The sequence below is a fragment of the Hipposideros armiger genome, unplaced genomic scaffold (genome assembly GCF_001890085.2).
Source record: "Hipposideros armiger isolate ML-2016 unplaced genomic scaffold, ASM189008v1 scaffold_1060, whole genome shotgun sequence".
NCBI classification, from domain to species: domain Eukaryota; kingdom Metazoa; phylum Chordata; class Mammalia; order Chiroptera; family Hipposideridae; genus Hipposideros; species Hipposideros armiger.
The window spans coordinates 240942-256554 of record NW_017732410.1 but is presented as its reverse complement, the minus strand read 5'-3'; the positions used below and the strand labels follow the sequence as shown (position 1 = coordinate 256554).

The 15613-nt window shown below is 51.6% G+C and overlaps 1 protein-coding gene across 1 annotated transcript in view; it reads right to left on the bottom strand.

The window, feature by feature from the left end:
* Positions 1 to 15613, bottom strand: part of CNIH3 (cornichon family AMPA receptor auxiliary protein 3) — a 194322-nt gene that overhangs the window by 2045 nt on the left and 176664 nt on the right. The window contains exons 7-8 of the mRNA XM_019631994.1: positions 7463 to 7575; positions 3278 to 3421 (exon numbers count right to left, since the gene is read on the bottom strand). Coding sequence (XP_019487539.1) covers positions 3278 to 3421; positions 7463 to 7575 — 257 coding nt within the window. The remainder of the gene's footprint in view (positions 1 to 3277; positions 3422 to 7462; positions 7576 to 15613) is intronic.

Sequence of the window (15613 nt, the reverse complement as noted above, 5' to 3'; positions counted from 1 at the left end):
AAAGGGTAATCTAAGAAACAAAACCAAAGGAAAGAAACTGGAGTGTTTTACTTCTAACCCTGTCCTGCTTACTGGGGCAATAAGCATGTCTGAGTCGCTGACGTTCCGTTTTTGAGAACCTGTTTATTGAGCACCTCCTGCATGTCAGGCACCATCCTAGGTGCTAGGAGGCAATGGTGAGGGTACAGCCCCCATCCCCACCTTGAGGGAGCATACAGCCAGGCTGTAGCAACAACAAGGGTTTAATGAGCATCTAGTATGTGCCAGGCACTGGCCAGGGCACTCCAGGTACAGAGGTGAATTAAACAGACAAGGTCTCTACCATGAAGTAAAGCATAAGTCACATGATTACAGAGGGAGAGAAATAAACATGAGGGGAGGCAGGCATGACCCAAAGGAACTGGGCAGGAGGGTGGTGCTGCTTTAGGTGGATGATATCAGCCTACTTTACACTCTTGGTTTGAAAAGATTTTTATCTCAAGCAGGCAGACAGAGTCCACAATGGACTAACCAGCTAGTATTAGTGTTAATGTACATGTATTAATACATGAATAGTAGTATTAGTAGTATTAGTATTAGTATAGTAGTATTAGGATTAGGATTAGGATTAGAATTGGGATTAGGATTAGCTGGTCCCCATCCAGTTTAATTTGCAAACATCTCCTGGTCCATAAGGCACCCTGAGAAGGGGGTGGCGCTGGGGGCCGAGGTGATTAGTGGGAAGAACCCAAATTCTGGGACCAGATAAATTCTGCGACCAGATAAATTCTGCCAGCCAGGACCTTGGACACATTTCTTAACCCCTCTGAGGTCCTCAAGAACTCCCACCCCACCTTGACAGAGTTCCCAGCTGCTGTCACTTGAGCTTCTGTCATTTGCTCAGCTCAGATACAGCCCTCCATGCACATGGGTCCCCTTCCCTCCACAAAGAGTGGCCTGGGCCGACAGTCCCGTGCTTCCCATCAGGTCCGGATCTGAGGGCCTGGGAGCTCCTGGAGCAAGAGAAACACTGTCTTTGAGTGGCTCTGAAGAGCCCCCAAGAAGTCAGGTTCAACAGAGGAGGAGGAGCCCCGGCAGCCCACCCAGGGTCCCAGTGAGGCAGGAGGGGCAGTTGTTTCCAATTTTGTTTTGGAAACAAAGGAATTAACGAATGTCACATGACAGAGCACCAACCTGAACCAAAGGACAGACAGTCAAACAGAATGTCTGGAACACCATCAGTGACAGAATGATCACATCCATCTGACGGGTGGTGGGAGCCGCCAACACCACCCCACACCGCCCCCTCTGCCCCACAACCCAGCAGACAGAGAGCTGCTTTGCTCTGTCTGTGAATTCCTATGCTTTCTTTCCCACAATGCCTTGGGCTCAGCAGTCACGGCAACAAAATTGCCATGAGGGAGCCTGACCTGCCTCAGCCTCCATCCAAACTAAGATGGATCTCAGGCTGATGGGGCAGGAGCCAAGGAAAGCCCTTGTTCTGATGGATTTGAGGAGGAACAGGGCTGCCTCTGGGGACAGGCCACTCAGCTGTGACTCTGCAGCAGGGGCCATCTGCAGGCCCACAGAGGAAGAGGTTAAGCACACTCCAGCGAAGAAATCTAGCCTCCACGTTAGCCCAAGGAGTCAAGTCGCCAAGCCCATAAGGGCTTGCGCCACCCTCTAGGTTTCCCAAGGCAGGAGCCAGCCAGAGCAAGCTTTAGTTGCTAGAGAATTCAGACCTGGAGTCGTAGAGATTTGGGGGAACCTGCTGGCACCTCAGAAATCTCCAGGGAGGCTTCAGAGACCCTCAGGCTCCTCGCAAGCCTGAGCAGGCAATGTCCCAGGACCTCCATCCAGGAGGAGAAAGACAGAGGTCACCCAAGAGGACCAACCCTTGAATCCAAGAAGAATGTGGCAAAATAAATGAATCCTCTCCAAGGCTGAGTTATTCCAGGGGAAGCTCTACCCCTAGGGCCTCTGAATCTTTTGGACACGGGATGGAGAGGGGACAAGAGGCAGGACCACGCAGCACTCCAGGACAACAGGTCTTACCCTCAGGGGTGCTGCTGAGCCTTGAAATCCTGAATCAGAGCTAAGCCCAGGAATCCGCATTTTTAAGAAGCATTCCATACTCACCCTCTGACTATTGTGATGGGGGAGCTCCAAGGACCACATTTCCATCAAGGCTTTTCTAGAGGTTTCCTAAGACAGGCAGCAGTTAAGAGCTCAGTCTCTGGGAATAGACTTGAGATAGAGTCACAACGGTGACACTATTAGCTGTGATTGGGAAAATTGTCTAATTATCTCAGATTTTGTTACCTCATTGTTAATATACGGGCAATGAGAGCATTTAGCTCATCAACTGAGCAATACACATAAAGCTCTTAGACCAAAGCCTGGCTCGTTTTTAAATGCTGGAGAAACGCAGCCACCTCTCAGTCTGTTCCAGCCCAACACAAACCCTAAGGTGGCCCTGGAGTCACACCTGCCACCCTCCTCTTCCTCACCCGGCCACTGTCAACCAGGCCATTTGGGAGACAGTACTAGGAGACTTGAAGGTATCGTGCCCTGCCACAGGTAGCCACAAGATAGCAAGGTGACAGGGGGACACCTCAGAGATGAGTCAAAGGGGAACAGGAATGAGGAAGAGATGCTTCCAGAAACGGCGCTCTCTGAGGTATCAAACGCGAAGTTTGTTTATAGCCATCTGCTTAGCTAGGATGTTCTGAGTAAAGAGGTGAAAAAAGGGGAGATTCCTGAAACGGAGTTGCAAAGTCAGCGTTTTTTACTTAATTAGAATGTTGTTAAATAATATCGGGAGAATTTATAAGTGTAAGCATTTAGTGACCCAGTGTGCTGCTGGGGTCTCTGTCACGGTCCCCAGGAATGTGTACACACAGGCTGGGGGCCAAGGGGTGACGCGGTTGTGCGTGCGGGGCCACGGGTGACCTGACTCGCTGAACTGAGCAGCTGCTAGAGGCAGGAAGCCCCGGGGGCAGCAGCCCTGCTCTTCACCAGGAAGCGCGTAAGAGCTGTCACCAGGACGTGCTTTCCCTGTGTGGCCCTACGGATGTGGCCGTCAGGAGAAGGACTCCTGCACCACCTTCGGCCTTCTCACTGCTTCACGCTGAAGCCCTTGCTCCTGAAACCGAGCCTGACAGAAGGCATCATAGCCAGTGGACCACGACGCCCACCCTTACAGGTCACCTCCCGAAGGCCAGGAGGCCAGCCTGAAATCTGTCCATCCGTCCCCTGCAGGAGTCACCCGCCCCCGCCAGAAGGGGCGCAGACTCACCAGTACAGGTAGTAGAAGAAGGAGAGGAGGTAGAAAGCCAGCTTACACCAGGCCTCCTTCTGACAGTAACTCAAGGTGTCTGCGTTCATGACCACTGGCGGGTCATAGGCCAGCTCAGAACTGTCTGCCGGGCAGTGGAAGTACCTGCAGGGAAAGAGGACATGGCGTCACTAGCTCTGAGGCTTGGGAGGGACATTGACGTCATCTGGGCCAAGCTCTCCTGAGGGCGGGCTGGCCTCTGAGGAAGCTCTGCTAAGCAGTCCTCTGCCTTCTGCCCAAGTCACAGCCCGGGCATGGCTAACGCGGCTCAGCCCCTACCTTCTGGCAGGTAGGAACCCCCCAAATGCTCAGATCCACTGGCATCACGGTGGTTTCAATCACATACAGAGCTGATCTACCAGGAGAAAAACATGTCGCCTGGTGACAGCTGGCGGACCCAGGAAGAGCGTCCTTTCTCCAGGGGTATCCGAGTGGGCATCAGAACAGGTACAGGTGTGGGGGGATTTGGAGCTGCGTCCCTACTGCCTCAATGCCACTGTCCCACTAATGACTTCAGATTAAATACTGTTCTGTACCGAGGCCCTCTTTTAAAATCCTGACTATTCTGGGAGGAACATTGTATTCCCACTCGAGGGCGCAGTAGTTTACAGGTACTTTCCTTCTGACAGAAAGACCCAGAACAGCGAAAAGAACAGTGGCCATCATGGGGAGAGAACAGCCACAGAGGGAACTGGGTGAGCAAAGGAACAGTGGGTGAAACAGAGGGAGCAGGGGAGCAAACTGCTTCAAAATGTCACATTGGCTCAACGTGAACTGGCCTCGTTCACAGGAGGCGGGCACCTGTCGGGCTGGGGCGCACCAGGCAGGGGGCCCTTCGGAAGGGTCAGGCAGGAGGCCAGCGCTGCCCTTGGGACTGTCCTCTGGCCCTCCACGGGACACTGTCCCCAGGGCCTCAGCCAAAGCCTCACTGGGAGGAGGAAAGTGCGGCTGAGATGGCTGAGCGGGCGGCTTTTTGTCAATCTGGAAAGGAATCAGGGGGCCGGGGCAAATGAAGTGCTCCTGTGAGGCCCTAGGACAGGCTGTGGCTCGTGACTGTGACCAGCAGAGTGGGCTCTGACCGAATTAATCAAACTGGCTTTGAAGAACATCCCTGGAACAGAGCAACTCACAGAGCTGGCATTTCACTTCTCTCTTCCTTCCTCTTCACAGGATTGCACTGGCAGGATTTGTCATCGGCTCTCTGCTAAGAGGGAATCACAAGCCACGTCCGATGGTAGCCGCCAGCTCATAGCCCTGCAGGCCACTCGCTTCTCCTCTTCCCAGGAGCAGATTTCAAAACCTATTTGCTTTAGTTGTGGCCTTGTTCCCAGGTGACCTCATTAAATGGAGGCACGGGTGGCAGGGTGGCCAAGTGGCTCTGTGGAAAAAGCCAGGGTTCTGCCATTCACTGGTCCCCAGACTGACCTTCCTTGAGCCAGTCGTTAGCCTCTCTGAGCCTCAACGTTCTCATCTGTAAAACGGGGATGAAACTGCCTACTCTGAGGGGCTATTGTGACGATTATGTCAGGTGGCCGATGCAAATAATCTGCAAAGAACAAGTACGGAATAAAAGCTCTACGGTGCTACTTTTATCTACACAAACTAAGAGCTGGAGCAGAAGGGGACTTTATCTGCATGAGCAACAGCTGGAGTGGACCTGCTGGAAGGGCGGGGACAGCGGAAATGAAAAAAGGAGGGTGTTCAAGGACTCTCCTTTTTAAAGGACCCTTCCCTCCGCATTCCTTTTTCTTTCATTTTCTGGGCACTTATGAATTGCCAGGACGATGCTAAACCCTGTCAGAGATTCAAAAAACAGTAAAACAAGGTCCCTCCTGGCAAGGAGACTGCAGTCGCTCTCCTCTTATACAAACGAAACATTCCAAGTGTAAGGACCCTGACTGTCTCTCCTTTCCCTCCCCTTTGGAGGGGTGATAACCCTGAGAAGCAGCGCACAAATCAAAGTTTCGTAAATTAACCACGTTTGACACATTGGAACGACAGCACGCTACTCCAAGGACCTTGGGATAAATTCCTTTTATTGTGAGAAGAGCCAGCCTCCTGGGGCAGCGTGCCAGGTGACAAGAACACAGACTGCGATGCATACAAAGGTGAGGCTGAACCCTGGCCCTGCCGTGTCCAAGCTGAGCAACTCTGGGAAGTCACAACCTTTGTGAGTTGCTGCGTCTCCACGTGTAAAACCAAGAAAAGGAACCCCAACGGAGCTGGTTGTTATGGATACCGGATGAGGGAAGGCGTGGAAAGTCCCTGAGTGGGTATGCAATACATTTCAACACCATACTGTTTCTGTTTGACTTCTCTCTAAATTCAGATTTTAGATTACCTGTACTTAAAGCAGGGCTTTCTTATGTAACCGAAGCATTTTTCCTTCCTGCCTAAATCTGCAATTTCTTCTCCCCTTCTGTTCTTGGTCAAAGGCACGGTCACCCATCCTGCCACCCAGCTTACAGGCCCCCTTTTCCTTACCTCCTGCACCCAATTACTGGCCAAGGCCTGTCCAGTTTACCTCCATGGGTCTTCTCCTTCTCTCTCCATTCCAACTCATATTACCCAGTTCAAGCCTCCGTTATCTCTTCACCTGGCATTTTCATCATAACCTCCTGACTGGATTTTGTCCTCGAAATTTCATTCTCTAACCTGCGCACTGCTGCCAGGGTCCACCTTCCTAAAAATCAGATCGGGTAATGCCATTTTCCTTCTCAAAAGCTTCCAAGGGTCGTCCATTCCCTACAGGATAAATTAATTCCAACTTCCCCATCAAATCATTTCAGACCCCCCATACCTGATCCCAACTGTCTTGTCAACCCATCTCTGCTTTCTTGCCTCCAAGAACCCTACATCCGGCCACACTGAACAAATGCTGTCACCAAATACACCAAGTGCTCCCTGACCTCTGAGCCTTCGCCTATGCTGGTCCCTCGAGCTGAGATGTGCTTTTTCAGACTTCCCAGAGTCACTCTTCCAGTCTAATGTAAACACTCATTTTTCTACACTCCTGCATATAGTCCACATATATCTGTTAATAATATATTTCCCTCTGCCTCGAGGGTGTATATTCCCTGAGGGTAGAGATTATATTTTACAATCATCTTGTTCGCCCCCACAATGTCTGCCATGCGGTGTGTGTTCCATACGTCTGCTAAATGAAAGAGTGAATGCTCTCGACATGACTAAATACAGACTATATTTTTGGTAAAATGACAATGGTGAGATGTTTTGGGGGTACCAAAGCTCAGGGAGCAAGGGGTAAAATAAAGGCAGTTAATTTACCTGCACAGATGCACTCCTTACTACTTCAAATCCCGCCCCCCACCCCCTGCTCCTATGTCCATATGGTGACTGTATTTTACAAAAAGCCCATATCACATGATCTGATGCATGGTCTCAGCAGGGAACAGAATATTTAAAATCAGAACTATCCCAGAAAACCTAGCCCATATGGTAGGTGCTTTTTTTGTTAAGATATAATTCACATACCAAAAAAAAATCACCTTTTTAAAGTATACCATTCAGTGGGTTTTAGCATATTCATAGAGTTGTACAACCATCACCAATATCTACTTTCCAGAGACTTGAATCACTCTAAAAAGAAAACCTCATCCCATCAGCAGCCACTCCCCTTTCTCCCTCCCTTCCAATCCCTGGCAACCACCAGTTTACTTGCTGTCTCTACAGATTTGAATGTTCTGGACGTTTCACATAAATGGCCTTTTGCGGCTGCCTTCTTTCACTTGTCATTTTTTCAAGGTTCATCCACATTGTGGCCGGATCAGTACTCCGTTGCTTTTTGTGACAAATAATTTTCTATTGTGAGATAATTCAAAATTATCATGTTGTTGATCCATTCATCTGTTGATAAACATTTGGGTTGTTTCTATTTTTTTGGCTATTGCGAATAGAGCTGTAGCTGCTTTGAACACTGACCTGCAAGGGTGGAGGCTGTGCTTAGCGGAGCCTATAACGGGGCCTTCCCTTGCGGGACTCACCGTCTGAGAGCAGCTCGGGAAGAAGGCTTGGGAGACAGAGTCTCCAAAAGGAAGGGATGAGGTGGCTGGGCAATCTGGGGAACATGGTCTCGGAGGGCAGGCAGCCCAAGCAGAAAAGGGGACCAGTCGCAGGCTGACTTACCTCCAGATGTGGTAGAAAAGCAGAGGGACGTTCAGCCCCAGGGTGAGCCACTCCTGAGCGCACAGGAACATGATGCAGAAGAGGCTGTGGATGGAGTATTCCGGCAGCACCAGCTGAAGAGGGAGCAGAGACACAGGCCCGCGTTACAGGGGGGAACAGTCACGCCCGCCTCAACAGCAGCTGGCTTCTGATCTGCCCAGATACGGCCTCCAACACGCCGGTGACACAAAGGCCCTCCCTGCTGCAGCAGAGTCACCGCCCCAACACTGTGACCCATTTCTGGTAAGTTCCCCTCTTTATGGTCCTGGGGCCATGCTTCATACTGGCCCAAAATGGACACAGGCCCTCAGCACCCTACATACCAGAATAGGGCACCTGTTTCTGGCAGTCACCCATGGAGGTCCACTGAGATGGCTAGAAGAGGCCATCCAGTCCCTGTCACGTCTGACCGGAGGCAGGACCCACTAGGACAAATACTGATAGGGTTTCTAGTGATTCTATAGCTACCCTGCTCCTGTTTTTCTAGTCCATGTGTATCCCCCTATAGAAACTCACAAACCTGAAGCAAATATGTGTATTTATGTCAAACACAGGAGGGTTGGGGGGGGGGGAATTGAGCATTTGGCTTGACGGTGAGGGACCAAGAGGAACCCAAGAGAAAGGACATGTCGTGATGAGAAAAGAGGAAAAGCTTAGCCTCTGGAGGAAAGGCGAAGAAGCCAGCTTGGACCAGGAAGGGTCGTGTGGTGGAAAGTGACCAGCAGGAAGGCCAAGTGCCTGCACCCCTGATCCACCCATACAGGTGTAAAAAGAGCTTAAAATGATTGTGAGCTCCCTCCCAAGGGTGTTTACATCTCAACAGAAATCACAGTTGTAACAAAAATCAAAGTGACTACAAAGGAGACATGTGGTCTCTAGGGTAGCAGTCAGGAAACCCCAGGATAGAGATGCAAATGCGCCATCTTTCCCAATCATATATGAGCGTGTGTGTGTGTGTGTGTGTGTGCGCGCGCGCGCGGGGTGGGGGGCGGTTGGGGGGCGTTGGGGAGAATCCATCATTTTCTCATTTCCATTTGCAGAGTGTCTTTTGCACTTAGCTGAGGCTTAACAAGTATTTGAGAAAACTAATTGAGCCGACTAAGTGCGGATGTTTTGCAGCCTGGCCGGCTGGCATCAGAGATGTAGCCTGTGGTACGGAACCAATGTAGGTACGGAACATGACTGGTCTCATTCATCTCTCACTTTAGTCAGATGAGCTAACTGCCCAGATGGCAAATACGGGGCGGGGGTGGGGGCGGGGTGGGGTGTGAAACATGCATCAAAAATAAATTCATGCAAAGGCACAGGTGTAAGAAGTGCATTTTGGAACTAAGTGGCATCTTTTTTATTCTCGAGTCCAGGGAAGAGTGGGTTGCATAGACCCGCATCTTAGAATCCTCACACAGTAACCCTGGAATCAACGTAAAAGAGTCATCACTCCAGCGGCCCGTGACCTCACAGCCAGCCCCTATGAGCCCCAGCCACCTGGTGGGAGGGGTGTGTCCCTATCATCTTCCTCGCAGGACTGGGCAGCCATCCTTGCCAACCCCATCTGCGCCTGGCCAAGGCACCACCCTACCTCCTCCTGCTGGAAGAGAAAGCCCACGTTCTCAGAGCTGGGCATGGCAGCCCTAGGAGGCGGCAGCTGTGACTCCTGCTATGCACATCTTTCCCGTGTTTTTAATCATCCGTTTCAGCCACTTGTGCTGAGATAATTAACATGGTTAGAGACAGGCACCCTAGGCCTGACTCATCTGTGATAGCGCCAGCCCAATCTCCAGCTCCATGACGAATCTCTGACTGATTACAGCCTGGATTTCAGGTCCCACTATTAATCACCACTGCTTCTCCCCTCGTTGGGACGTGATTTATGGTGGAAGCCGCCACCTCCCGAGCAGGGTGAATTTGTCACTGTCATCACGTGGAGGAAAACTGCTTAACGGAGACCAGCTGGTTCTGGGGGTCCCCAGCATGTTGGGGGTCTGAGGGAAAGCTGGAGAACTCATCCAGCTTTTCTGGGTAGCGTCTCCTGATTGCCTCCGCACGGAACAGGATCCTTACAAGTGGGAGTGGCTCCTCCAATTCATCCGGGGAGACTTTGGGGAGCGATGGTGCCCTTTTAACACTCACACTGGTTCTCTCGTACGTCCCCAAGCTGTCCCTGCCACGGTGCTGTGGAGGCGGTAAAGAAGCCGTTCCTCCCAGACCAGACGAAAATCAGCCAGTCCGTGTGCACCAGGCCTGCTGCCCACCACACGCTTCCACGGCTCTGCCTTTGGGAACACAGAAAGGCCGCATTTCTGCTCCCAGTCCTGCTGTGGGAGGAGAAAGGGTGTGCAGAGAAGGCTGGGGCAGGTACTAACCAAGTGCCCAGAGTCTCCTTGTCTTCCGTCTGACAGAGCAAACAGCACTTAGGGTGGTGGGTGCTCCATCGTCCTGAAACCATAAGTGAGGAGAGAGGCCCCAGGGCAACCGGCGACGGACACAGACTCTGAGCGAGCAAGAAATGTAGGTTATTTTAAGCCACTGAGAGCTGGGAGTTTTTTTCTTTCCATAGCATAATTTAACCTATCTTGTCAGATACAGAATGACTAATCAATGGGAAAAGGAGAATCGTGCTCATCTCTTTCTCCTTCCCTGACCAACTTTCTGCATCCAGACCTTCCTTCCGCAAGCGCTAGACAGACTTAGGCAGGGGCTGAATGACCACCAGACGGGCATCATTCTTATTCACCTGTGCACACAGCTGGGCTACATGTCCCCTCCCAACCCTGGGCCTCTCTGTTATATCAACACCACCCTGGAATCACCAGGCAAACCACAGGAACACTGCGTGAATACCCCCATGACCGCGAGTCATCCTTTAGCACTGGAAAACACTGGGGGGTTTTTTGGTAAGAGAAGCACTGAATGGTGCCAATCTCATTCTTTCATACCACAAACAGAGGAAGTGTTTCACGCAGGCCACAGTCTATTAAATTCCCACGTCTAATTATGCCCTGCTTTATAGAGATACAAATATTAAATAAGTGGTCTCAAGATAGGTATTGTGAGATTGTTGACAAGACTGCAATTCGTTCCAACCAGGGAGGCTCACAATAGTTCTGCCATCAAGGTAGAGCCAAGGAAAGTTGGAAAGGATGAGTAAAACCTGATCACGCGAGGGAGCCAGAGGTCAGCATTCCAGGAAGAGAAATCATGAGCGCAAAAGCAGAGACAGAGGACAGTCACTGCCTGGGCTGGTCCTGCACCAGCCCACCTAAAAGGGCCACTTATTCACCGCTGAATGGCATTAAAGCCAGGCCTGACATGAGCCAAGGGCTGGGTAAACGTTAGTTTTATTCCCCAGCCTTCGCAGTTCCTGGTGCTGGAGCTATGTGACACCAACATAAACTGAAGGGTGGGGACCTGTCGCAAGAGTGCAATGACAACACACCCTCTTCTCGCTATCCCCCTGTTCTGATGCATGGCAGAGGTCAAAGGTCAGGTGACCCTGTCAGCGCGCACTAGCCACGCTCATCCACTTGGTCGCGAAGATCCAAACGACGTCACCCACTGACCAGCGCCTTCCATCACTTCGAAGAGGATGGACGTGGCCTCAGGTGAGGACCACCTGTCCTGACTTCCTATCCCGATTCCTGACCTCGAGTTCCATTTCCTGGCCGACATCTCCATCTGGGTATTCCACTGCGCGATGAAGACTCACGCTCCTTCCGGGACCTGCAAACTTGATCTCCCGAATTTCCAATGTCTGCTAACAATGGCCATCTTTGGCTCCTTGGGCTCACCCATGTCCACATGAGCCCGTTCCCAAATCTTCCCAATTCTTCACAGCCACTTGCATTCGTTCCTCCCTTTTTATTTCTGCTGCCCCCTACTGGCCCCTGCCCCTCCTCCCAAGGCTGATCCAAGAACCTTCCAGCAGCTTTCTGCTCCTGTACCCAAGATCTCTGCATCCAACAGGGCAGCCACCTCCTTGCTGCTGTATACGCCACACTCAGCTCAGCTTTAAGCCTTCATCCACAACCTTGTTTTGCCAGGAATTTAATTTATTTGTGTTCAAAATATTTTATTTCTATGTATGCATCTTCTTTCTCATTCATGTATCTATTCATTCACTGCTTTAGCCCACGAGTGATTTTATTTCACTGCTGTGGTGGAGAGAGGCATCAGCAGCCAAGGGGCGAGCTCTCCTAACCCCCAAAATAAAAGGAAATAGAGGGGGGATGCTTGGAGTTGAGGCAACAGAATGAAGCTTCCTGGGGGAGAAAGAGGAGTCCTCAGACCAGGGGACGGGGAGGAAGGCAGAGATGAGAGGTGACGGCAAGCGCCCCCATGCTGGAGACCTGCTCCTGGCTCCCACCGTGCATCCCAGCGGACAGGTTCTGAGGGCTGCTATAAGCATGCGTGGGACCAGACACACTAAGCACCAAGCCACCGAAGCCACGGGGAAGTCCTGGGGCTGAGTGGAGCTTGAAGGGAGTGGCAGCTGTGAGACCCAAAGTCTCCACCCACTTCTGAAGGGAGCCTGTTGACGCAAACAAGCTTTTCTGCTGGGATCATGTTGGGTTTTTCACCCAATGTTTTTAATCTTCGCCCACTATCTCAAAGTGTTACATAAATTCTTACCAGTTATATATGATCAACTGTGTGATATCGAGGAAAGCAGCTAGGCACGCTGGGCTGTATTCTCCTCATCTGCAAATGCTAACATGTGCACCCTCCCTACAAGGCTGCTGGGAGGGGCACAGGATGTCCTAAGATGACTGCTCTGGAAGGTGAAGAAGCACGAACAAAGGAAGGCCCGCTGTGATGAACGCACCGTTATCATTAACAATCAATCACATGCCAGCTAATGACCATTCTCAGGCAGGTAACTGGAAAGGTAGTGAAAGGGCCCAGAACCAAATTGGGTTTCCCCATTCTCCAGCTAGTTTCCTCTCACCCCCGTCCGATTAAATCAAGCTTCCACCTTCCCCAAGTGGGAAGAGACACCACAGGCTGTTTAATAGCCTGCCTCTCAAACCATCAAACCCCAGTCCTTGCCTGATTTCAGCCCCACTAGTCCAGTTCCCTGTGTGTCTGTCCTGAAGTTTATCTGCCCAGGCGTCAGTGAGTGTGAAGAAGAAAAAAAGGCTAATGTCTCTTATTTGAATCCCCAGCCCGTGCTAAACCTGCTCTAAAACAGAGGAGCCTATCTAGGACGAGCAGCGGGGAGGAACTTTTCTCATAAATGTCCGGTACGAGGCTCCGTTATCCATTTGTCCCCAGATGAATAATCGTACACGTGATTCACGAGGGGACAGTGGAAGGAGGGAAAGGACAGCGTGCTTAGGAACCTGGGATTCTGCTCAACTGGAAGGTTATGAGAGAGCATCCCAAGCACAGTCAGGAAGGCTTACTCTGAGTCCCTTTGCTCCAAGGAAGCCACTTCCTCTTTAACTGCTCTGGGCAAAGCTCTCCTTGAGCAGCCAGGCAAGAGACCACCAGCCTGGGGTGGGGAGGGCAGCCCAGCCCCTCAGGCCAGCCTCCCCCAGAGCAGGGCTCCCCTGCAGGCCTCTGATCCCCACGTGTCAAGCACCCCAACCTCAGACAACTTCTTGGATTTGGGGCTTCGACCGACCATGTAGGCATTGCCTATTTCATGGTGCCTCCATGTTAAATTGTTTGACCTCCTGGATTTTGTACCAATGTTTATCAAATATTTTTAAGGGGTGAGCAGATGACTCTGGTACATAGACCAGAGGTATGAAGGGCACTCCAGGCAGATATTGCCGTTTTGAAGACCCCGGGTCCCAGTCTTCACCCCAACGTCCCCGTAGGGCGGTGACGGTCCTGTGCTCACAGTGCATTGCTCACAAACCAGTGCTCATGGGCTCAAGTCTGGACAGGGGGCATTTGCAGGTGAGAGCTGTAGTGTCTGGCCCTCAGTTCTCCAGCCACCACCACGGGGAAGAACACCCACAAAGCTCCCTTAGTTCCCATGGCCAGTGGTCTCTAATCTTGAATGGGTGGCCTTGGCATCTTCCTGGGATGGAGGTCAGCTCTCCAGCTCTGTTCTTCTCGGGACCCATAGCCTGCAGTTCCCACCATCCTCTCGAGAGGCCACCTCTGTGCCTCCCCCTCACAAGCTCCTTCTACCTGCCTCCGGCCTTCCTAGCCTCTCGGCGGACTTTCCTGGGAAGCCACTGGTTCCGTTAGGACCAGCCCTCGGCTGTGGGCCCTGCCCCGNCAAGTCTGGACAGGGGGCATTTGCAGGTGAGAGCTGTAGTGTCTGACCCCCAGTTCTCCAGCCACCACCACGGGGAAGAACACTCACAAAGCTCCCCTAGTCCCCATGGCCAGTGATCTCTAATCTTGAATGGGTGGCCTTGGCATCTTCCTGGGATGGAGGTCAGCTCTCCAGCTCTGTTCATCTCGGGACCCACAGCCTCCAGTTCCCACCATCCTCTCAAGAGGCCACCACCTCTGTGTCTCCCCCTCACAAGCTTCCTCTACCTGCCTCCGGCCTTCCTAGCCTCTCGGTGGACTTTCCTGGGAAGCCACTGGTTCCGTTAGGACCAGCCCTCGGCTGTGGGCCCTGCCCCGCCACAACACTCCCAGCCTGTCTTTTATTGTTTTCAGCAGCTTCCAAGACACACTTGAATTTCAAAAGCCTTCCTGCCAGTTTCCTTACTCTTGTTAAATTGCTGAACTACCTAAGAGCCCACTCAGGGAGGAGGTGAGAATAAAAGCACTCTCTCAAATCACACCTTATTTATTTATTTATTTTTAAATATAGAAGGAAGATTTATTCAAGTAAGAGAAGGGTTGGCTGGGCAGAATCTTATTTTTTAAAGAGACAAAATTCTCCCACAACTTGCTGGCAATTCCGACATCTTAAGTTAGCGCTTGCAGCTACCCACTTCTTTTCTTTCCTTTAAGCCCTGCAGACTGGAGTAAAACTGTGACGTTCAGAATACAGGGAGTTAGATGAGGCAAACGCTCAGATTGTTTCGAGAGGAGAGACACTAACCGAATGGAACGTTCTAAATGAGAAGGGCAGAGTGGTAAGGACAAGCCTTCCAGTGCTGAAGAGCCCCGCTTATGCATTCGTTCCGCAAATATTTATTGTAAGCACCTACGAGGCCGTGAATGCAAAACAGTCTAGCTAGCGAGGGGGGGGGGCTGCGATGGATGCGAGCACGTATGTCATGGATTCTACAGCACAACAAAATGGGTACCAAAGTACAAACAGAGGCAGCACGCAAGAAACATGGTGCAGGAAGAAAGGAGAAAAGAAACCATTTATTCTGAGGGAGGAGGTGGGGGAGGGTTCCTTGGAGAACTGCCCCTGAGTTGAGGGTTTACAGAAAGAGCTATATGGGGGAAGGCAGAATGTCGAGGGAGAGGGCATCCCCGAGGGGCAGAAGGCATCCCTGAAAGGCAGAGGGTATCCCTGAGGGGCAGACAGAGGGCATCCTCCACTGAGGTGTTTGAGACCGTCATTTTTTTTCTTTATGTCCTAGAAAGATATCACTTCCAAATCTGCCACAGAAACGACCTTGAGAGTGGAATCCTTTACACCAGCCTCTTCTGAGTCCGGGGGTGGAGGGATGGGAGTTGGGGGGCACACACGACATGGGACAGACTTCCAGGGAATAGTCATGATGACTTCACCTGACCAGGGAAGCCCAGGGACAGGAATGGGGCCCAGGGCAGAAACAAACCCCCGTCTGCCTTGATTCCTGTCCACGGCCTGAGCGCAAAGCTTCGCATGCAGTGGATGACCATTAGGCTCAATGCTGGACGCACCTTCCATCAAGTTCACCAGTGAAAGGCAACACAGCTGCTGGCCCCTGCCCTCCCCTCTCCAGCCTGTCCCATCCATGCTGCCCTCCCAGCCCAGTATGAAGGGAAAGAACCCCAAATCTTATTGGGGGAAGAGGGTTCCAAAGCCCCAAGGCCACACCTTCCTAATTCACTGCCCTCCTTGGTGGTGTTTCCATGTGAGGCCCCCTGGTACCACCTCGTTAAGGGCTGTTTGCGGTGGAAGGGGTTTATTTCATTGCACCATACATCCGTCCTTAATAGAGTGATCCTAGGGGCAGCCTGGGCCCTGAGCAGCACCGT